Consider the following 25,780-nt stretch of genomic DNA (forward strand, 5'->3'; position numbering starts at 1 on the left):
CGTTAAGAGAAAAGACATAGACTCACATTGTCAGGACTCGGTAATTTTGGTTCTTGCTGGAAAAATGCTTAGCAAATATTTTCAGCAAAATGCTTCCATTTTCTTTGAGTAAGCATATTTTAAACCTGAAAATAGCAATGCTAACAATTGTGCCATCACCAAATATAGCTGTTCCCTACTTTGGATAGGATCCTGAAGGTATTTTCAACTAGAAAAACGGTTTTGGCTGCAACTAAAAATTCAAAAAACTAAAAGCATTTATGATTTTAAAAACCTCACTGACCGACTTGGTTGTGTCAACAGCACCATACAGGATTCTGATTAAAAAGAGTTGATTATTGTGTTCTTTCTCAGCCAGTTTCTTAAAAGCACAGTTTACACTGTATGCAAAGTACTGTCCTGCATCTGGTCCTCATATACCAATACTCTTCACTGAAACCACTGCCGCACCTGAACAAACTAAAATAGTCAACCCATAAACACTTGCACAGTAGCACAGAGAAGAGACAACCAAAATGGATTAATTAAGAACAAATAATTACCTATCAACCTAACCAATTAATTTCAAAGAAAAACTGACTTTATCAATAAAGATTAAGCAGCAGAATCAAAGCAACCTGGCTTCAGAAAAAATTTGATGCTGCCTACATATTATCCAAGGGAACTTGTAAACTCAGAAGAGAGTAAGTGTTACAGTACAGTGTTGCAAACTGTAGTTGATAACAATGACTCCCTATCAAAATAGAAGATATTTTAAGAGCCCCACAGAGATAAGCTATGTTTTGTTTAGGTTAATATATCCAGCATAGATGAGAGAACAGGAACCGTATTTATTGCAATTTACTATGACATAAAGCTGGAGGACACTCAAACATTTGAAGAGAACATGATAGTCTTGATCAATTAGAGAAAGCTCAAAACCAACAGGATTAAACAGACAAGTGTAAAAATGCAGACTTAGAGAATCAACTGTTTATTTAAAGTGTTTAGGTTAATATATCCAGCATAGATGAGAGAACAGGAACCGTATTTATTGCAATTTACTATGACATAAAGCTGGAGGACACTCAAACATTTGAAGAGAACATGATAGTCTTGATCAATTAGAGAAAGCTCAAAACCAACAGGATTAAACAGACAAGTGTAAAAATGCAGACTTAGAGAATCAACTGTTTATTTAAAGATGAATAACTTTCTCAAAAATGGTAACTTAGAAGAAAATCTGTAAATTAAAAAAGGTCACAAACTAAACTGGTGGCGGGTGTTCAACGCCTTCTCACAGATGCTATCAGGCCTACCATATACAGAAAAAGTAGGAGATGGCTTCTGCATGTCTCACTGATGAGAAGAGCTCAACAAGAAAACTTTCTTTTTTACTTTTTTTCCTTTTGGATACCATCCTTTAAGAGAGAAGGGGGGGAAAAAAAAATCCCAACACACTGGTGGAAAAATGAGACATTAATATCAATGTGAAAAGGTTAAAGAAACTGGGTTAGTCACTATAAAGTGAGTGGTGATCAACTTCTTGCTCTTGCAGTGAAAGACAAAGAAAATCAGAAGCAAAAGGAGGTGTAAGAAGACATTTTGAACAATTCAGTATTCCACAGCTAGGTTGCAACTCTGCCATGTACGCCACAAAAGGACTTGACAGCTTGGATTTTCTGGGCCTTTTAGGTCTGCAAACCTATCTACACAGCTTCTAAAGCCTGTTTGTGTCTTGAGATATTTACTTATTGTTTAAACAATGAGAAAGTTAATGAAATACATCCTCCACATCCAACCTATTTTCACATTATATCCAGAGTCACTTAACACTGATTAGTTGTACACTCTCTACAATCTTGTAAAACATAAAAAGTCAAGTTATCACAGACATCATTTCCCTAGACAAACAGAGGAGTAACTACCAGAAAAGAAACTAAGTTCTGTGGAAATTACCCAACAATCTTCTTCACTAGAGGGTTTGGAGCAGGTGAGAGCTGGCTGTCAGGAAGGTTTTGGTAACACTGAATCCTGCCTCAGTGACCCTGACTGGAATAAGTGTATTCGTTTAGTTCCCTCCCAGCCCTATACCTCTTGTATTCAATGACTAACAAGTAACAATCATTGATAAAGCTAAGGGCTTTGATACGTAATCAACTTTCCACATGAAAAGGTATGATGGAAACCTTGCAGTGACTCAGCTACACTGAAGGATGTGCTTGGGTGTACACATTTATTCTTCAGTTGGTTATACTATCCCTGAATGAAAGGGAAATGAACAATTTTCTATTTAGTATGGGAAAAAGCATGTATACACGCAAGTATGATCGAGTGAATAAGGCAGTACAAATTCGCATCACAGTTTATCCATGGGGAATCTGTTTGCATGCCCAAAACCTAGCAATAATTTATACCAGAAAGTATGAGTCTTGAGATCTCTAGATCTCAGTGAAAGGTTTTATTTATTTATAAATAGGCCTTACTCAGCAAAACATTAAGTACACGCGCAGCTATTTGTATCTCATTCCCAAAGTCAATGCTAATATCCTGCTCAAAATCTGAAATCATCCAGATAATCTGCTCACAGTCTATTCTCAACATGTAAAGTACATATAAAATGTTTCCAGTTCCTATTACTGAATTTGATAAGCGATGCACAACTCATTTTTAATTTGCAGTTACAAAAAAGTCAAATGAGAATAGGAATCACTTCCACAATTTTTTTTTTCCTGTTGAGAGTAAGATTTAAATTTCTGCAAGACAACTTCAGTCAAGTTTTAAAGCACACAAGTGTTGACTCAAAAAAAAAAGGGGGGGGGAAGAGGTGCACATCCTAGTTGTAAGAACATACTGAACAGTGGAATTTTTTTTTTTTTTTTCATTATGCATGACTAAAACCCCTCAAAAACTCAAAAGTTTACTTGGTAGGCTTTGCTCTGCTTTGGTAATAGGTAACAGCTGAACTGACAATTTAACTAGCTAGTTAAATCATGTTTACAGCTGCCTTTTTTTTATATACAGTCAGATGGCACAAATGGCTAGAGGACTCAACTAATGGGCTTCACTGCAGAGTGGAGCTGGTTTGGTTCAGCACTCCTGCCAAAAAAAAGTGTGTTTCATCTTTGATAAAGGACTATCCCTTGTAAAGTTTAAAAGAGTAGCACAGATTTCTGAAAACTGATAGCTTTGCAGATAAATTGCTTTCTAGCCTTTCAACTCTTAAGTAGATTTGAATTTAGTCCACCTTACTTTGGCTTATAAGTCAAGTGGATTACTTTAAGATAGAGGTCCTGACCAAAACTTAGAAGATGTGACTCCAAGTCTTAATCAGAGACTGATCATACCAAGCCCCAAGGTTAAGAAGATACAAAGGCAATCATACAGATCCCTCTACCAATAGTCTCAAAAGATCAGAACTGAGACATATTGACAAGGTGAAAGGGAAGACTGCACCAGCTCATCATTACCTCTTTGAGGAAAAAAAAAACCACCCACTTGGTCCTTCCATTTCGCAAAAAATAAAGACCGCTCACATATGTTGTTGCATGAATTATAAGCAAGTATATCAGAAAAGCCTCAGTAATCAAATTTAAATTGTAACTACTGTACTACATGTAAAAACTAAGCCGCAGAGTTTTAAAGTGTGCTGACACTCACTCATTCCTTCAGTCCAAAATAAAACCTTCTTATTTTGTTTTTTGAAGTTTAAAACTGCCTGAAAAGTTTTTTCTCCAGCTTTGGCTGTAATAGGTGGACTGCCCTCAGCTGCATGAGTGATAGCTATGTTCTTACAATCAGCACTAAAATATTCCTAATTACCTTTTTTGCATCAACAATAAGAAAGGAGTCTTTCACTGACCACAAAAACAGAGAAACACATAAATATTACCTCTCGTGCAGTATTAAAGTAGCAGCAACTGTTCTTCATGCTTTTATCATCCCACATGTAAAGCAACAAGAGACTACCAAAACAGCAATAACAGTGACAGCTATCATCAGCTGGAGAAGATATTAGCATTTCAGCTTAGTGCATGTGAATTGTTAGTGATACTAGCTACCAACACTTGCCTTTAATAGTAGATGCTTATACAAGAAACACGTGGCATGCATGGAAAGTCACATGGCAAGCTTACATGTAGCAAATAATGATACAAAAAAAAGTCTAATTCCTATTTTATTTGTATTGAATAAGACAACTATCTTCACTTGTGTATGAATGGAGGGAGGACTGTTGCCAACAGAAAAATCAGACATCCTTAGATATCAAACACATTTCACTATATCGCCTACATGAATCCAACTAGAGAAAGCTTTATTAAAACAAATAAGGAGAAGACAAAAAGTCTCTGGTAAAACTAAATGGTGTCCAGGAGTTTCTGCCCAGGGCCTCAATTTTCAATTGATAAAATAGTGTTATGACTTCCATGTTTCAAAAGGATCATAATGATAAATCAATTAATATCTTTCCCTCAAACCCTATGTTGCTACATAGAGAAGCCTTTTTAAGAAAGAAATTAAGTGCCCCATATATAGTTCCTCAATCCATGTTTAAATAAGCAATTTTCAAAATTTTGGTCTATTTTTCTGGATTAATCTAAACATCAAAAAAAAATAGCTGGTGGTTTGGGCTTTTGATTTTTATCTGTCTTAAGAATTCAAAGATAAATATTGCCATCCTAACCCCAGCTCCAGAAATATACTTGACTTTGATTATTCAAACACTGCAGCGCTTTTTCAAAAATAACTCTATAATTCATTAGAAAGAACCCGTAGAGTTTCATCTCTCCTTCTATAAACTGATCACTTCTCTTTTCAGTCATCTGAACCACAGCAGGACCCAATAGATACTGAGTGGTCACTTTAAAGTCGGCACTGGGCACGGCACATAACTAGAGCAGTATGTGAAGGGTCCTACCTGGGCAGGCAGAGTAGAAGATCCTGCCAGTGCAAACTCACAGGCAGAGCTTGTTTTAATACATTTCTTTCCAAAAGAGAGTCTCATTCTTGAAGGAATAAAACTGGCCTTTAATAGAGAAAGAGAATACAGAAGTTTGCCAACTAGCTACAGAGCCTTTCTCTTCCAAGTCACCAGATATGCATCTAGCCCTATTTAACATGTATTAAAGCTGGTTCAGTTTAGTAGATTTTCAGGATTCACTACACAGGGCTACTTACTTGCAATTTCAGTTCAGTAGGCATAAGCAGACCTAGAAGTGCCTAGTCCAGGATCAACACCATTTCTGTAACTCCTATAATACATCCCATTCAGAGGCAATCAGCATTTATACCTCTACAGTTTAAGTTAATTTGCATACAGCTAAATTTAATTACATTATTTGTATTACATGTTTCAGAGTTACATAAAATTTGATTTCCACAGCTGATCTGTTGTGATCTCATTTGGACATGAGGAAAAATTTCTTTACTGAAAGAGTGGTTAAACATTGGACCAGGCTGCCCAGGGAAATGGTGGAGTCCCCATCCCTGGAAGTATTTAAAAGACGTGTAGATGAGGCACTTAGGGACATGGTTTAGTGGGCATGGTGGTGTTGGGTTGATGGTTGGACTCGATGATCTTAGAGGTCTTTTCCAACCTCAATGATTCTATGATTCTATGTCCACTATCAAAAGCAAAATTGGAATTACTGGGACATCAGCAAAGGCTTAGAAAGTTAAACAGATTGCAACAGTATTTTTGTGCATTAAAAACAAGGCAAAAGAAAGACTACTATGACCATCTTCAAAAAGTTTACATTCCCTCCTAGTAGGTAATATAGAGAAAACTGGTTTCTCTTGCATCAAAGCTTGTAACATGAAGTCACACTCAATTCTATGGTCATACAATCTTCACAAAGACAATGTATTAAAGTCTTAGTCAATAATCACCCCCTTATATCAGCACACTACAATTAATAGATGTTTTTTCTTCTCTAAACTCTAAACACACAAACAAGCATACATTACAAAAAAAACCACCACGTAATCATTTTTCATACTACCCAGTATACTACAGTGAAGTCTTCATCACTGAGACTGTAAATCAAGAGAAAGTTATTTGACAGCCTTCACTGCTCTTGACCGAACTGCCTTACCAGATTATTAGATGAAACATTAACTGTAGAAGAGAGATCTGGCTGTAGTGAATCTGCCAGCTATACAGTTATGCATTCAATTTGAAGTTACTAAGAGAGGAACAAAACACTAACTAATTTAGATAGCTTTCTTGAGAGGTGGAAGGATGTTAAAGAAAATGCATTCTCGCAGATCAACCTCTCCCTGCATGCTAACATTTTTATTCCCATGTTTCTTCCTAGATGGCTAGACAAATAGATTAATATTAACTGGAAGTCAGCAAAATGTTATGGTTATATACGAGCATATATATACACATATGCACACAAAGAAATAAGACAGAATTTATTTTAATTGACATGCATACTTTTTTTTCCTAAAAAGGGGGAGGAATAGAAGGGTATTTTTTCATCCTCTCCAAATACTTTATCAAGTCTCCAGGTTTGCTCAAAACTTCTTACTTTAAATAAAAAAGAAAAATTCCTTCATAGCAACCTTCAGCACTGTAACAACTATATACACAAACTTTGGTTTTAACAGTAACACAAAATGTTTTATCATAACTGAGAAGTAGGTCTGTAAAACAGTAATTATCGATTTTTTCTGCAAGTTCTCAAAAAATTAGAAACAGATAATAGAGAGTGTTGGGGGGGGTGTTTAACATTAAATCATATTTTTTCAGGGAAATATGCAGAACTACTCCAATGTCTACATTTTAAAATATAGATTTGCAGTAGCTTTGCAGCCTAGCAGAAAAAGTAGTCATAGGTATGGAGTCCCATATTAAACCACATTGATACATACTTTCTTTCCATAAGGAATACATATTTTCTCCTCTTAATTTGGCTAGTGAAAGGGAATTTCCAGAAAAATCAAAATTAAGTATTGTTCAGTAATTTTAGCTGCTGCTTAATATTAAGGTCTAGTTTACATTTAAAACTTTTTCCAGAGTAATTACACTAGCTTAGCTATATTGGAAAAAGCAGTTTACTACTGTAGGCTATAGCAGTTAAACAAAGTAGACTATAAAATAAACGCACATTTTTCTCATATAGTTGTGGAGCAACCTGATCTAAGGTCTGAAGCAGGTAGGTTGGACCAAATGACCTCCAGAAGTCCCTTCCAACCTACATTTTTCTATGATTCCATTCTATGGTATTATTATTTAACAGGTGCAGAAATACCGCCAAACTGTTGGGCATGAGTGTGTGTGCACGTGTGTGTACTCATTTAAATGAAAACCCATATAATATAAGCACAAAAAAAAAGCATGGGCCTACTGCTCAGGTTCTTGATTTCCTATGAATCACTCAGAATAAAAAAACTACACAACAACTAAAAACTACAAGCTTGGTTTAGAGGGGTGCTACCTTATTTGTAGAACTAACAGGAACCTTTTCTTATGCAAAAGTACTAACTTTTTTAATAGAAAAAAAATAGTTTGCCATGAAATTCATTATTTGTTTTCTCCCATGCTTAAAATGGCCAGTCACATTTATTTATACTTTGTGGAATTCAAATTTATTCCTGTAAGGCTTTTTCTTTTTTTTGATCAGTGTGTACACATCAGATGTTTATGCTATCTTGCTGTACTTCACTAAAAGCACAAATAACAGTACTTAGACTTGTACTAGATATACTGAAGGCTTTACACGCAGACAAGGAGTCAAATATAGACTGATTCATAATGAAGTATTACTATAGCTTCAAAATGGATAGTCATGCTTTATTTCAGGACCAAAATATAGTCCTTCAAGATATTTTATCCAAATGACTCTGAATCATGGTTAAAGGAGAACAGGACATCTGCTAGCAATATAACATTGGTACAAAATTAAATGAGTACTTAACACATTGTCCTTTCCAGGGTCACAATACAGTCTACTAAGAGTCTATAGTGTTGCATCTTCTTTTTTCAGGGGGTAAGACTGTGTCATGGCTGGGGGGGGTTTAAGTAAGAAAAAGACCCACTCATAAGCAAGCCAGTGCTTCTTCAGAAATACTCATTCAGTCTAGAAACGGAGGATGATTCAAAACCACAACTACTCAATTTTCTAAAGGTTGTACAAATCATGTTGGGGGAAAGGGGAGAAAAACAATCTGAGCTAAAAATAAGTAACAAAGAAACATTATCGTTCAGAGAAGGGTACATTAGGTCAGAAGCTGCTGCTTTTTAACACCATAAAGTGCTTATAGCTTTCTGTTAAAAAACTGAAGCAGAAAAAAAACCCGTCACCATCACCAAATCAGGAGAGCAAATAAGTTGTTTGCTCAGCATTTTCTGTTTAAAAAAAAAAAAAGAAGCTTTAAGCACAAAGAACATGTTCTGGGTAGTGGTTGGTTTGTTTTTTTTTTTTAAAGCTAAAAAAGCTCATCATTGCTAACATATTAAGAAACCGCCAATACTATTTTGTAGAATAAACTAGCACATGCCATTAGACTATTCTCCTTCTTGTCCTTTCTCCACCCACCTCCCACTTAGCCATTAGTCTTATTGACATTTCTGCCATCCAGTTACATCACAACTGCTAAATTATTATTTACCATTTCTACAGCCAAGCTAAAAGAAACAGTATTCAGTTAGTATGGAGGGGGTTCCCTTCTAATCACTGCAATGCCTTAGTGCATCATTATAGAAGGTCCAAGGTCCTCAGGGTGGGTTCCCTTCTAATCACTGCAATGCCTTAGTGCATCATTATAGAAGGTCCTACAGAAACACACAAAAAGATCAAGTGCTGGTCTGGGATTTAAAATCAACTTAAAAATAACAGAGAGTGAGATTTAGTATGTAGTATACTAATACAGAGATTTGTTATATATATATATAATAGATAGATAGATAGATATAACAGTCAAATGGAAGAGTAAGAGTAATCTGATGGAAATTAAAGAGTACGATAAAGCCATTTTACACTTAGTTTTATTAATAAAAATTGATGGTGTTACTTACTTATAAAGTGCTAGAAACTATGCAAGAGGAGAAGTTATTCCATCTATCATTATTTAGCTGGTTTATTGTAAGTCCTAGAGCCAGTGTGGGATTTGAGGATGAACTAATCACCTCACAGACCAATTTAGGGAGAACGTCATAATCTAAATTACTATGTTGAACTCACAATGATAGAGAAGAACACATAAACACATTTCTCTAACCACTAAGGGCTATCTTGTACCTCCGAAGAGACAGCCATGTACCGCAGACTTCATCCAGCAAAACCTGGGAAGGATTATACAGCCTTTGTGCCTTGTGCCTTATCAGTCCAGCAAAACCTGGGAAGGATTATACAGCCTTTGTGCCTTAGGAAAAAAAGAAAAAAAAAAAGAAAAAAACCCAAAAGATAAGTATTGCTCTCCAAAGCCACAGAGCAGATAGCTGAATGAGCCAGAAATAGCACCTAGATGAGAAAGATGCTCTGAGTTAACTACCCAGCACACAGTGCAATCTGCAGAGTTTCCTTCTGCTCCTTCTAACTCTGGTCACTTATGTACATTCTAACTGTAAATTTTCAATAAATTAGCTGATGCAATTGGAAATAATTCCATGGGGTAGAATGACTTCAGAAGAATGAAAAAGCCAATAGTAATTATAGTGTTTATCGCCCTACTGTTCTGTATGAATAATGTTCTATAACAACATTGCACACTGACACGTACTATCTGTACTGTCAAATTAAACATGACTAAAACAAATAAATTGGGATTGCAAGTTATGCAAGCTGCTGCAGTTTAAAGACTTCAGCAGTTAAGAACAGACACATCTGCCAGCTATGGTCATAGCTGTAGTTAAATTGGACTATCGCCCTACTGTTCTGTATGAATAATGTTCTATAACAACATTGCACACTGACACGTACTATCTGTACTGTCAAATTAAACATGACTAAAACAAATAAATTGGGATTGCAAGTTATGCAAGCTGCTGCAGTTTAAAGACTTCAGCAGTTAAGAACAGACACATCTGCCAGCTATGGTCATAGCTGTAGTTAAATTGGATTTTCAGGTTCAGTCTGCTAGAACTAATATATTGCAATTTATTACACTGGGGAAAAAAGTAAAAAATGCTGAACTTGATTAATGTATTAATTTATGGCTTAATCAGTATTTGGTTACAATATATGTATGTCTTCACTTAAGTAGGACAGATCATTTCCAAATTTTAAAATCTTTTACTTAGGTATTAGATGATATCTTAAAGCAACTTGTCAAAACCTGAAACCTGAAAGTTTCAGGAATCTAAGCTCGGAATCCTGGAACCATATATCTTAAAATATTTCAATTCAAAACAAAATTTCAAACACAGGATCTACTTGAGAAGTTGTATGCAACTCAGAACAAATTGAGTAGAACTGTATGCAACATAACCTCACTTAGAGGAACTCTTCTCATACTTATTAAAACTGATTTCACAAATTAACTGCAAAACCTACATTAACTTTGAACTGGCAAGAGAAAATATAGTACTAGTAGAGCAGAAATACAAGATACACGTAACCCAGACTAATGCTAGACTTCAGTTAATTTTGTTTATAGTAAAAACTTATCCAGATTAACCTCTCCAGTCTTTCCTCAAAAACATCCTTCATGTGTTTCTTTTGCAAGCTTTCTGAGTACAAATGTAATTTTGAAATTAGTTACGGGCATGTTCCTTCATAAGTCTCTAAAGAGACTCAGCGATTTATTTGCTTTATGTAAAAGACGGCCCGGGTACTACTCTATATGTTAATTAAGATTCTCCATCACCTTTTGCCCCCTTCATAAGTAGGGACAGGATACTCAACAACAAAAAGAACCAAAACAAAACAAGAGAGAGAGAGAGAAGCAAGAGATAAAATGAGTGTATTTCAGACATGATGTTTGACACTAATAAGGCCAAAGTTCAGGCTGTCTTTCAGGTGAACTCTGCTAATAAAAGGTAAAATGAAACTGCAGTATTACAAAAGAGAAGTCTAAAATAACTACACTTTAAAACACGGTACAGAAATGTGGTAGCCTGAAAGAATGAATTTTCACATAGGTTCTCTAAAACTCACTCCATTTTCAGCTCTTGCATCTTTTATCACCAGTTGTGTGAATCCTATCAGGCCTCCACAGCAAAAGCCTGTTGCACTAAGCACCGTAAACAGAAGAGACTGCCTTTAAAAGCTTAAAAATATCACATAGCAACAGAGCTGTAGTAATTTCTCTCTCTAATGAATATCCTTCCTGTACGCCATCCTACCTTATAAAAGGAAAACTTAGTTCTGCTCCTAGTTTTCTCTCTCGTACCACTCTTGCCTGATGTATTTAAGATAGTGTGTTGCTTTTTTTGTCTATCTGATAAACAAGCACCACATCTGCTGCCACTGTCCTTCCACTGCCTCTCTACTAAAGGGGGAAAAAAAGCTCTTCTATGCATGTTTTCAGAGAAGGATTTCAGCTCAGTAGGCTAAACTGGTTATTTTTGAACAATGCAATCTCAGCACAATTCTGGGTTCAAATATGGTAAACAACTATGGGATAGGATAGAGAAATTCTTTACAATCCCAAATTACAGTTTGGTTAACCAGAATGCTCCCTCAGCCAGGTCATTACCACTGTTTCCTTCCACTATCATTCCAAATGAACTTTCCAAAGTCAGATGATTTTACTGATCAACTTCAAAGCTGAGAGGGATAAGCATATGACCAACTGAAGCCATAAAGTAACAGTCATAATAGGGTTACGTGACTACTACCATACTGCATCATACAGCAAGATAAAATAAATTATTATTAATATTCAACTCAAGTACACGCTCATTGTGTGTTGCATGCTATATAAATTCGGACCATTTTATTAAAAACAATCATCTAGACTGTCTATTCAGCATAACTTCCTAGTCACTATAATCATTTACTTGTTTCAAGTAGAATCAGGGTCTGCATGTGCTCTGCATTCCAAGAAACCTAAGACATATGAAAGCCAACACTCTAAAAACTCTCTTCTTCCCGGGGAAGAACTGAACCTGGCATGAGGAGAAACCTCATGAGGAACCTTGGCATGAGGGGAACGGCAGCTCTCGTATTTATGCTTATATCTGTCTCACGAGGAACCTTGGCATGAGGGGAATGGCAGCTCTCGTATTTATGCTTATATCTGTCTCACAAGGGTGAGTCAAGCTTACACATTTGGGCATAATAGAAAAAAAAAATCATAAAACCATGAAGTTATCAAGGTCATGGTTTAACAACTGCAAACTGGACTTACCAGCAACAAAACCCATTATCACAAAGAGATATAAAACACACCATTTGTGTTTTGAAGACTAGGATGACAAAATTAGATGTTTATCAAAACCCAAGTAGCAGGCTGACTGTAACAACTAAAAAGAATGATTTCTAGCTCTTGTCCAAAATCCTTGTCAGACAGAATGTTTTTTAAAAGTTATCTTATTAAATCATATAATAAAGCACTTTAGGTAAAATATGTAACAGAAAATTATGTCTTTTAAACAGCACAAAATACATATTATGTATTTTTTTTTTTTAGTTAGCATGTAATCTGAATGACTCAAAGTACTTAGATTGTAATTATGATATTCAAAACTGGATTAACACACAAACACAAGCCAATCTGGCAAAGCACAGCTGTATGAATCACAACATTTCTTTAATGTTACACATGGTATGCATTTCTTCAGCAGTGAGCGACAAGTTCCCTGAACTTTCTAACCAACAAGAAAACACTATTTTAGCATACATAAACCCTGTTATTATCAAACAGAATTTGCATTTCTGTATTTGAAAATAAATTTAACATCCAATACTAGAAGAAATTGGTGAGATCTTCCAGAGCATTCAGTGCTGAACAAATGGTAATCCAACTCAAGTCAGCAGGGGTTATCCAAATCATAGAATCACTGAGGTTGGAAAAGACCTCCAAGATCATTGAGTCCAACCGTCGACCCAACACCACCACCCACTAAACCATGTCCCTAAGCGCCTCATCTACACGTCTTTTAAATACCTCCAGGGATGGGGATTCCACCACTTCCCTGGGCAGCCTGTTCCAATGTTTCACCACTCTTTCAGTAAAGAAATTTTTCCTTACATCCAATCTAAACCTCCCCTGGCGCAACTTGAGGCCATTTCCTCTTGTCCTATCACTAGTTACTCGGGAGAAGAGACCGACCCCCACCTCACTACAACCTCCTTTCAGGTAGTTGTAGAGAGCGATGAGGTCTCCCCTCAGCCCCCTTTTCTCCAGGCTAAACAACCCCAGTTCCCTCAGCCGCTCCTCATAAGACTTGTTCTCCAGACCCCTCACCAGCCTCGTTTCCCTTTGTTAACCTCGTTAAATACATCAGTGGGAGAAAAACAGTAGTTCAGGGATCATACTTTTGATAATTTCATTTCACATTCAAAAATTTAAAACGTTATCCCTCAAGATGTTGTCGTCTGAGAATGGATGAGAAATCCTAAATAAGTAGAAGAGAGCTCTAGGAACACTAATCCCTAAAAAGGATTTATTTGGTTGACAAGGTTGCAACAGACAATAAAGAGAGTAGATTTTATAAGATCACACTGTATATAGGAAAGAAAAAGTAAACATTCATACCATGCAATGCCTGTGAGTCTAAAATAGAAGCATGCTCAACCTAGACACCCCATGAGTGACCAGAGGTCTAGAACCACTCTCTACTAGCCAGTCTGAACTGGCAAATATTACAAATATGAAAATATTACAATGGGAATGATCATGAAAGTTGGCTCCATTACACAGTGAAGCCCCAGTGCATAAAAAATTATTACTGAAAGAGTACTCCAGCGGAAAGCCTTCATGGTCAGCAACACAGAAGTTATTCTCCATAACGTTCCATTTTATATTCCCAGAAGTATTTTGATGCGAAAGTAAAAAAGGAAATAAAGAGAGCAGAAGACATATCACTGCATTAAGCGCAACAAGGAAGTCTTCCATTTGTTTTAGTTTCTTACACTCTACGTACACACTCACAATATTTTCTATCCCTTTGCTGTGGGCAATTTGTGCAGCACAATCAGTAGCATTAGAAACACCAAAAATACCAGGTTAATCTTAGTAAGATGAAATAACACTAGTAACAAAGACAAAGCCCCCTCACTTTCCCCCATTTTTCTTGAGTACAATGAAACACACACCATGCCCCAGTAGAATTGGCAGTCGCTAGTTATCAGCTTTACAAATTTCTAAAGGTATTTTATGTTAGTTTTTGCAGTTTATTAACCTGTTTTAACAATTTGAGAGAAAAAAAATGAAAAAGGGGAAAAATAGGGAGATAGCAGATGAGCTTTGTATCCTCTATTGCTCCTGAATAACTACCTGTAATTGTGATGCTTGTAAGCTGAAAATTAACAAAGGCAAGAATAGAACTATGATTTTGAGTTTTGCTTAGAGCACTGCAACTTCTCCACTGACAGCAATGCCATAGACCCACAAAGTCAGTCAAAACAAGTTTCTAACTTCATTTTTCAACTATTGCAGTAGGCATTTATAAAAAGAACATAACCAATACAAGTGTTTTCTCCATGCTCCGATAACTCTGAACTGAAAGAAAAAACTTGTTCAAATTTGCCTTTTAACATAAACTACTGAAAGAAACTTTTTCATCACCAGAATTACCTTAGAGTTAGTTATAAGCATCTGAAAAAGAAACTTAAAAAAATGAAATGCAAGTTACTATTAAATCTGTTGCCTACCCATACCCTTCTACATAGAAATGTTTAAGATGTTGCTAGTTAGCTATAGCATTCACTATCCTTACAGTTATAAATGTACCTCCAAACATACACGTACGTATATATAGAAAACCATGACTGAATCATGACTTCTTCACCTGATGTAGCCTTCATTAAATTTAGGAAAGACGTCCTCTGAGGTTTTTTAGACAGTGAAAGTATTCAAACAGGAATTTCATCTCTGAAATGATTCTTCATCATTTTCACAAATTGAACACTCCAAGTTTGGGTGATTCTTATTACCAAACTTCTTGTCCTACATTCAACATACCTGTGCTCAATATTAATTGCTTATTCTACTGCTGTTCGCTGGAGAAAGACATTGAACAAACAGAACTCTCAGTAGACTGGTGATGGATCATATGTAATCTTTATCTTAATGAAATATGTTAATTCAACAGAACAAAACAGCCTGTGTATTAGCAAAACTGAAGTCCTTTGCTTACTTTTTCCTTACTTGATTCTTGTGATATATAGATGAACATTAACACAAAATGCACATACACACCAGTCCATAAAAACAGAGAAGTAAAGGACAGGAGAAAAATTATGAATATTGAGAAAGCATTCAAATACTTTAGTAACAGGGACCACGTAAATATCCCAAGAGTTGGGCAGACATGTCCAAGGACTCTTAATGAAATAAAGGTTTAAGAACTAGCCCCAATTCTTGCCAAGTCTCTCCCATAATTTTCTACATGTTAAAAAAGAAAGAATAGATTATAAATAATATATTTATAAATAAATAGGGAATATGAAGTTTTTATTAAGATGTCTACCGCACAATAACACACCATTGGAGTATATTAGGGATGGGTATAAGCTACAAGCTGGAGAAAGTTGAAATAAGAACTGCACTTGAAATAAGAACTGGACAGACTTTCACTGACTGGAAAGAAAATCAATTAGTAGCAATACTAAATTTGATATTATATCAATGGATACTATTATTTTAATACTAACTACAGCAAATATAATGAATAACCAGAAAGTCTTACATAAAACCAACAGAAACATTGTTTTCTCCACTACCTCCATCTTTATAACCTTGTAACATCAAATTTTTATTTTTGGTACAAAGTCTACCTTAAGAGCTAATTATGAAACCAAGTTTAATCTATATTACATATATTCAAGTTACATACAGAGGGGAGGAAAAAAAGCAGCTTTTAATGCACTTAATTCAGAACATTACCAGACACAATCTGGGTATTGCGGCTGAATATAGTTCAACCTCTCGATTCAGTTTAAGTAATATATTATCAAGCAACAATTCATGTTGCCACAAGCCTGAAAGATAAATATGGCCATCCATTTACTTGAACTATGTATTTTTACAAAACTTTGATATCAGAAAAGCACCCGGTTTAAGCAGATATTTAAGGTTTTCTTCCTACAACTGTGTCCTCACAGCTACTTCCCTGCACATCAAATGAATTCCAGTGACTTCAGGAAGGCTTTACATGGCCCATTCATGCATCCACACTGATGGTCTTCAAGCTATGGGCTTCAGCCCATAGGAACAACAAAAATCAGTTTCTCACATATCTGCACTTTGCTCTGAATTAAAGCTAACAGCATTTTCAACCAGCTTGCATTAGTATGGTAATACAGCCTACCATTACCAACGATGCTGCACATTGAGGCACAAAATAATGCAGTAGACAAAAAAAACCCCACACTCTGACATGGAAGTTTAACTAACTAGTACTTTATACAATATCATTCAAAGATTTATCATCAGTTTGGAGCCCAATCCTACAAATGTTTAGCTGTCATAAAATTACTGAAACATGCAAAACTAAACACTGGGTCACCTGCAGCATCAAGTTGTAGGGTGTAGGAAACTGAATTGTTTGATTTGTATTAGTTTTAAATATATGTTTGCCATTGGAAAATTTTACTCACATGATTTTTAGAAGTATTCCATTGATAACCTAAACTAATCTTGAGTATGGCCTCTGTTCCCTCTGTATATGAGTTTTTGGGGACTGGGAGGGGGAACCACACTGAATCAATAAAAACAACTTCTCAATTAACTTCAAGTTGCAGTAATTAGTAGTTTTGTAAGTAGTTAAAATAGCTTAGAAAAATCAAGATGTTTCACAAACCTCTCTCCACCTGCAAATTGTTCAACACAAGTGTTCAGAACCTCACAGTTTCCAGAAATTCGCTCTATAAGTAGTGCTTATATTACAAAATAGATGACCTCAACCAAATTACAAGTTTTAACGGCTACTGTGAAATCATCGTGATTGTGAATCTACTGGGCAGAACTATAATTTAAGTGCAACTGACCTAAGGTTAGCAGTTAGTTTGGAAACAGGTTGTAGATCAGCCAAATGAAGCTTTGTAAAACAGACCTCAGCAAAACACACTAGACGTGCTGAAAACTTTTTTAAAATTATTAACACCTACTGCTTTAAGTTCTATGGTAACATAATAAAATATCCAAATACAAATAAGTGATGTGGGAGTCAAAGCAAAATCTAAATGGCATTATGCTCTTTTAAGTGATTATAAGATAAATATCAAATAATTCCAAGGTCTTAACAACTAAAAGCCAAACATATCCATGTAAAAGGTAGTGCACTGTAAATTGACATGTGTTTGGGTGGTCTGTGACAGTCTGATATTTTTAATTAAATCTGCATTCCTCTTAAGGTAATCAGCATATTAAGTACTATCACCAGTTATACTTAATACTATTTACGCAGGCATTAGACATTGTACAGAACAGATTTTTTTTCTGACAAACAAAAATCACTTAAAATCCAAGTAAATATTTTAAATATTCTTAATCAGTGGAAATACAGAACCATTTTATTTGTAAATATATATATATGTATACTATGAAGAACTTTTACATATTTTAAGACAGCTTTTCTGCGGTATTTTGGGATTTCATTTCAGGACTCCCATATATTTCCTGCCTTCCCAAATACAGCAGAAAAATTTTTGTGAGCTTATCATAAAAACACAATTCCACAAAAGGATTCAGCTCATTCTCTAATGCTGTGGTTCAGAAATAGGTGTAGCATACATAACAGACATAGCATATGAATAACCTCCTCACCTTACATGGGATTACTCACAAGCTTAATGCCACATATAAATTTAAGCATTCTGGGGAATCAAACCCTGACTCAACACTTAAGTGCCGTAAATTATAAACTAATCAAAAGATACCACCTTCAGACTGTGAGGCACTGTTATCCACAGACTTCCAGATCTCACTACTGGGTTATAACAGGATTTGATCTTCTACTTCAAAAAGCTAGTTTCTCTACTTTCCGCCTGCCTTTTAAGTCCCTACAATCCAACAGCCCATTTTTTAACATCAGCACAAGCTACCAAATGCCATTCTGGATTAGCACCCAATGTCCCTGTATGACTTATTTCTCACAAGTTCATCTTCGTGCTGCACACATTTTTTTTGTTGAGAAAGGCAGGACAAGTTGAAGTTACTCTTCATATTACTCCATATGGATGACACTCCAGAGGAAATAGGTGATCCTACTCAACTTCACAATAACAAGCTATGCAAAGATAGTCTCTGTTTTCTTTTCTTTAAGAAAGTTGTTACCTTTTTTGCACTGTAATGCTCCAGCCTTTACTATTTCCCAGGATCTTAAGATGTCAGCATGGATTTGTTATAAATTGCCTAAATGGGAGAATCTGTAACTTCCTAAATTATGTACTTTTTAAAAAATGTCAGCTTCTGTAAGAGCCTGGAAAGTTCTTTTAAAGTGGTAGCTTCATTTTGTGGTCCTGGCCAACAGAAACAGCTGTCATTTTTTCTCCACATGGTTCATCCCTGGCACTTTATCATTTCAAGTCTCCTTTTTTCCCAGCAAACAATAAAAATGTAACTTTCAATGTGCTCATTACATTCAAGGAATTTCTTCAGTTCCTACTAGTTTAATGAAACTGTGAAAACTGGTGCTCTAAAGCACAGAAGATCTGTTTGCATAGCTTTCAAAGTGTAACTGCACCAGTTCTGAAGCAAAAGGAAAATGTCTACTTCTTCCATTTATATGGCCAACAATAACTTCTACATTCTGACAGAATCATGTGTGTACTGGCAGGGAGGGGAGTTTCAAAATACTTTATCAGGAAGTCCACGATTAAATAAAATGCAGGCTCCCCAGATACTGATCCAAATTGATGCACAGGCTTCTTTAACTCCAAACTTCACAGCTGTTTTTTTGTTTTTTAAACACAGTTACAGTTATTTTCTCCACCAAGAACACTTCTATTTTCCAGCGTAGATGACTAATAGATGTGAACAATAACTAAACAGAATTCTCTTGAAAGAGAGAACTAATATTTTTCTATCTGAAAAGAACTCAATACAGCAAACCACTGGGTTTGTAACAAAGTACTCGTCTACTTTTGAAGATTCAATGCACAGGAAACAGTTCATTATCTCATTTACATTATACTGAAAAATACTCTAGTGGAATGTATCCCATGCTCTACTTAACAATCTAGAATTCTCTTAAGGACATTTAACTGAAAACAAATTGCGTCTTCTACTTTTGGACAGGGAACTCTTCGTAGAATTCAACAGAGGCAAGTAATTCCTTTCATATCTACTGCCCACATAGCAATTCAAATCAGAAAGTGTTCCACAACAGTGAAGGTGAATGTACAATGTATGATGGCACAAGCAAGACAGCATTCTTCTCACCATCATTTCATCTGCGTAAAATCCTGTATCTCCTAAAAGTAGCAGTGAGGAGCCAGAGGAGACTGTTAGGAACAGGTTGGGTGTGAGAGAGCTGGGAAAGCAGGGGGACTTGCATTGTCATGTCCATAACTGACCAAAACAAAACAAAAGGCAGTTCAAATGCAGCCTAAAGTGACTTAAAACACCCTTTCGCTCCTAATGAACTCCTTCACAAGTACAAAAGAAGTAAAAACAAAGAGTGTATCTAATGTGATATAGCAATACAAAAATGTCAAATATTTCCATTATGTTAAAAAGTCAAATGCAGTTTTTATGCAGGTAAATAGTTATCTGTGGAGGCTTAAAATACTTCAACTTCTTCATGGTTATGCAAGACAACTGGCAGAAAAAAATATTTTTATATATGTATTTATAAATATATAAATAAAAATAAAGCTTTTAACATTCTCCCCGTCCTAATCTTCAGCTCTAACACAATGGAAAGGGGAAGGAGGAGAGTAGAACATTTCAGATAAGACTGTCTAAAAATTAACTTGCACAAGGTAATACATTAAAAGCCACCTGCAAACAAATTAATAGATATTCAACAATTAATGACCTTTAGGATGCTGTAACTACTTTGATTTTCATATAGCTGATGAAAAATTAATACAAAAAATATGAAGCAACACTGTAGAAAGAAGCTCTCAAATATTGAGAGTTTTCAATGATCTTGCCAAAGTAAAGATCAGTAGCCCAAAATTAATTCCCCGTTAAGTTCATCCTACTTTACCTCATTCTATCTTAAACAACATCCTGGACAGTCTTCCAGAGCTAAGACTAGTGAAAAGAGCCAATGATTACCACTATCTTTTGAAACCACGGATTTATGTCTCAGTACTCTGGGACTAGCTTTCTTCGTTTCATTTTCAACTCTGACAAATGAACATAGGGAAAAATCCTTTAAGACACTTTTGCAAGATTTCATAAAGCAAAGCTCCCTTTTATGTGCAGCTGACCTCAGCAATTGGCAAATGTACATCCTCTCCCCTCCCCATAAGTAACATTCATAATCATATATTTTTAGAAAATGTACAATTTAGACATGAGCCACTACAGCCAAGCTATCGGCAGCCTTAGAGGTTAGCTGTCTTTTAGCTCTAGGTTGAAATATTCTTTAAAGTGTTTGATAAATCAGGAGCATGAACCCACACGGAAACGAGCTCATTACTTCCCCCCTGCCCCCATCCTGACAGTACAGTGTCTTGGGTACACATGGAAAGGGGAAAAAATGCCATATAGCGGCGGGTGAAATTTTTTTATGAGTATGTTGCTTTCCACAAAATGAAGATTTGCTGTCAGCCCAGTGTACTAGGTTACCAGTCAAGAAAAAGACTTCTTCTACAGAAGGAATCCTTCTGATTATGCAAGTATCTTTAAGACTGACAAAACCCACCTGTTTAAGTAACATTCAAGGTTTTAGAAGTTGTAAACTACAAAATCATGTAATATCACAGCTGGGTTTCTAAGAACCCACTGTTAATTTAAAACAAGTACCTTATCTTTTTAACAACTTCACTTCCTATCTGCCAAAACCCAGTTATTTACAACTGTTCCATATCTTAATTTCATCAGCAATATTATGATCTCAGCAGTCTACCTCTCTGCATTAGCACTGAAAGATGGTAATACAAAATATTTATTTTAAATAAGCATATATGACAACAGGAAACTTAGCTTGCTTTGATGAAGTACTGAGAAATATAGGTCTCTAATGACTTCTAAAGTAATATTAAAAACGCATTTCTTTACTCAGCAGGACTTTCTCTCCTTTCAATACAGCATGTGTTTTTTATTTATCTAACTCACCTCTGAATGTTTTACAAATCAGAGGTAAAATACTAACAGTTCCATCACTAATACCTGCTCTTCTTTCCCCATCACCCATACACACATTCTAAGAAACCATCTAAAAGATGCATACAAAATGTAGATATTGCCAGATATTTTGACTGATTACTTACATCATACTTTGCAATTCAGGCGTAAAGCTTGTCGATTTTCTTCCACCGCTTGAAGAGGCAATCGTTGACATCGGGCTAGCCACAGTGCTGCTCATCTGAGTAAACAAAGAAATAACAGCACTTAAAATACTTATATTTTAAAGAGAGCATATGTATGCTTCACACTAGATATTCAAAAGGGAAGAAAAGCTTTGTGGGGTAGACTTGAATGCAAAGACTCTGCATGCAAAAAGAAGCCTATCGGAGACACTGTAGAAAACATAAAAGAGAGTTAATGCTTACTGTAACCAAAGTATTGGAAGTGTGTGCTGTTTTTAAAAATATCATCTCAGCAACCCATTTAGAAGTACCCTAGGAGCACCAATGGAAAAGTATTAAGATAAAAACACTGTTATTCTGGAATACATGGTACTCAGACACCAGTATCTTGATACCCAAATCATCCTTTTATATTCCTGTGGTATCCTAAGCACTAGTAAATCACATCCATACTGTCTCCACTGAGACTAAGAGGAGTAACACAGAATCTCAGAAAAAGCCAGATAAAACTTGATAAGCACCAAGATCACAAGCTTCCTTTCTAAAGCATCAGCTTTATGTACATATATTACTTAAGTCTTCAAAACAGAAATGCATGAGAAAGTACCTTTAGTCATATAAGTATTATGATGATGATGATCAGGTCCCACTCTATCTTTATAGAAAATGTTTTACGGCTTTTCTATACAAATTTCTTATTAAAAACTCCAAACCAAACCCAGGACAGTTCTACTCTTATTCTATGAATTAACCAACGCATCTACATTTTCCTCTTCAATAAAAGGCAAGTCAAATGCCTTTAAATAATTTTTAAAAGTAACTTCATTTACTAAAACACTGACAAATCAAAATTTACCTAATTATGGAAAACTCTATAAATATAGAATAGGGAGTTTTGTTTTTCCCTTCAAGAATTTTTTTAACAAAAAATTGCACACACTATGTGAGTCTCCTGATAAACAGGATATATTCCTACTACATTTCTTCCTCTTCTAGTTTGCTGCACACTAGTAACAGTTGAGTTGTACTGATCATTTCTTGTACTATTAGTACTAGCAGTAGTAATGACAATGAAAACCATATGTTAATATAGTTTGCTTTGCTGTAAGACCTCTAAAGAGATCCTAACTTTCCCCACTTCTAAATTTTACAGTTAAGATGGATTGTTTTTTAGAAAAGAAATCTAAAAAGTACATGACCAGTTTTATATTAAATGCCATTAAAAGCATTGCAATCAATCACAAATATTATGTTTTGGTTTAAGAAAACTTGTAATACTTTAAATACAAAGCGTAAGATCTTTTCAAACAGTAAAAGAATTAGTGTTTTGAAAGGTTAATGACCTTACAGCATAAGGATGAACAACAAAAATAATAAGTTTATGCATTTAGATATAAGTTTATTTTTTTATTAATGCTTCAAGTAGATTTTCAGAGACTTCTGTTCATCTTCAAGCAGATTCTAATTTAGGTCCCCATCCTGCGAGCACTTATGCACATGTGTAACTTTAATCACAAGTTTACTCCCACTGAAGTCTGATTTTAATCATGAGTAGTTACACACCAGGCTTAAGTGTTGGCAGGATTCTGCCATAATCAGCAGTTACCAGAGTCATATGATCTAAACAGTCAAGTTAGTGAGTTTTTAAAAAAAAAAAACCCTATAACATGAAGGAAGGTGACAGAGTATTTCTAGGAAAGCTCTATGTACACATGGAAGGGAGTAAAGAGGAAGCTGCAATGGTACCCAGGAACAGCCCAAAGATTTGGAAATTTATACGTGTTTTACTGTTCATTATTTGATTGGGACTGATTACGATTCATTTTAGTAGCTATATATTTATATGCAGTATCACAGTATCAATATGCCTAAGTATAAATTAATACACTGTAAATTCTATATTTTACCCAGACCCTAGAGAAAGTAGTTAGGGGAATGCCTCAGTTAATACTTTTTAAAACAGCTGTAGAAAAAAAATCCTGAAACATACCAATCATATGTGCCTTAAAGTTTAAAAGCTGAATAACATACAAAGACCTAAGGTTTTTAAGTTTAATTTTTTTTTCAACTAACTACATCATTTAAAGCATATGGCTTTTTTTTTTTGCCCTTTTTTTTTTTTTAAATCCTGGACAGACATTTTGCCTTATCCATGAGGTTCTGTTCTGCTAATTTATGAAGCATTCTCCCAAAATTCAAAAAAACATGGGACAATTCCATAGTTGCCTCCTCACAGCCTAACATTTGCGATTCATGCATGTTCTATTTTGGAGTAAATACTTTTTAAGGTTCCTGCCCTCCAAGTGGACAAGAACAGTTTGATTAAAAAAACATGGAGGGCTGTGCATCTGTATAAGTATCAGTAGGTTTGAGAACTGAAAGCTTATCGGCTACTGCTTCACTAAAAACTTGGTCCTCCTATTGCAAGCAAATGATTTAACTTTCAAATCAAGCAGGTGTACAGCATTTTCTTGACAGAAAAAACCAACAGCTTGTCAGGCTTCATCAGACCCTTTACAATAATTACTTCCACAGCCCACGTTTTGTTTGATGGTTTAGATAATTAACTTCTTTACACATCAAAGTACCATCGTCCGTATGTTCTATTTCCTTTCTTCCGGACATTAAAAAAAAAAATCATTCAAAAGCAGAAGCACTCTCAAATCAATTTTCTTCAATAAGTACAGCTAACGTGGAACTGAAAAGCCTACTATAATCTTCAATGGGTCAATATACTGTATTTGTTTTAGCTCCAAACTGAAATGCAGCTGTTTGCCATATTCTACAAAATGAATTCAGATGTTCAGATTAGGTCACAGATTATTTCAACATGTCATATTTTAATCGTGAACTCTAGCAAGAATATAACTTCTGATTAACACTATTTGGACTAGTAATTATGAGTTCCTACCCAAATAGGTCCAGCTTTTACAAATTATTTTCCCATAAGTAAAATATTGCCATCAAATGTATAATAAAAAATATGCACTAAAAGATATATATTCATTAATATGAATATCTAAAAGCATCTCCTGTAATCTCAACATCTTTTACATTAAAGAGTCACAACAGAAAACAGTACTTGTTCCATATGAATCAGCAGAATAAAAAAAAGAGTTCTCCATTGAGGGAAACAAATTCTGCCACTTCTTGTCAAGTTTAGGCCCATCCTTCTTACCAAGGTAAGACAGTTGGGCAGACTTCCATTTCATAGCCATCCTTCATATCCATATTCACTCTGAAATTACCAAGCAATACTAATTCACATTGATGGTGGTCCAATCAATACGCTATCTGTATAATCCATCTATTTATTCAAGATCCAGTTGAGAGACATTTAAGAATTGAAATTCTACTGCTCCTAAAACTTGAATTTAATGTACAGGCTATACATCTAGCCTATAACTGTAGAGCACCAAATCTCAGAGCTATTTCATATCATTTGGGACATACATAAGCAGTCTTAAAATATATGTATACACACACAGTCAACACCTCTGTCTTTTGAAATATTACTCAAATACTTTCACCAACCACCAATGCCAAAATGTCACATGAGGATCTAAGAGAAGGGTGCATCCAAACAGACGCTACAGAACAGTCCTCCAATACATCTGTTCAATAGTTGATCTAAACTCAATCAGGAGGAGCAAACGTTAATATTACTACAGCTTTCACTTCACAAAAAAAAAAAAAGGACATAAGTCTAAACTGGGTCAGTTTAAAACAAAAGTGGAGTCTCACAGATTTTCTCATGTCTGTTACAGGCTAAAGAAGGTGTAGAATTACCCAAAAAAGCAGTGTCCCCGCATAAATTCTTACATTAAATAACACATTAGAGTAGAATTTACTGTTATGATGGCTTAATGCATCAAACATACATCTAATGTGGTTACTGCATCAGTCCTCTTTTCTTGTCTTTCATAAATACATTTTGCAAATAACCTGAAATCATGCAAAAATTTAAAGACTGACATATTTTCATCTATATAAACCCAAACAAGACAGGAAGGTAATAAAAGCCAAGATGACTATGAATTAACACAAAATTAAAGTTAATGCTTTTGTTTTCACACCCTCTACTTCAGAGCAATTAGACTAACTAGTCTGTTACCACTGAGTATTTTACTGCATGCGTGGCCTCACCAGCAGACAAGAGAGTGTAAGATAACAGTCTTCTAGGACTGGAGATGTAAGAACTTAATTAACTACAGGAAATACAGATTTTTGTTAGTGCACTTATTTTAAAAAAACAAAAA

General features: G+C 35.2%; 1 protein-coding gene across 1 annotated transcript in view; it reads right to left on the bottom strand.

The window, feature by feature from the left end:
* SUPT3H (SPT3 homolog, SAGA and STAGA complex component) overlaps positions 1-25,780 on the bottom strand; it is a 292,512-nt gene that overhangs the window by 260,811 nt on the left and 5,921 nt on the right. The window contains exon 2 of the mRNA XM_019474573.1: positions 21,483-21,577. Within this exon, the coding sequence (XP_019330118.1) occupies positions 21,483-21,577 (95 nt within the window). The remainder of the gene's footprint in view (positions 1-21,482; positions 21,578-25,780) is intronic.

This window comes from Aptenodytes forsteri, unplaced genomic scaffold (genome assembly GCF_000699145.1).
Source record: "Aptenodytes forsteri isolate BGI_AS27 unplaced genomic scaffold, ASM69914v1 Scaffold57, whole genome shotgun sequence".
In the NCBI taxonomy this organism is placed as follows: Eukaryota; Metazoa; Chordata; class Aves; order Sphenisciformes; family Spheniscidae; genus Aptenodytes; species Aptenodytes forsteri.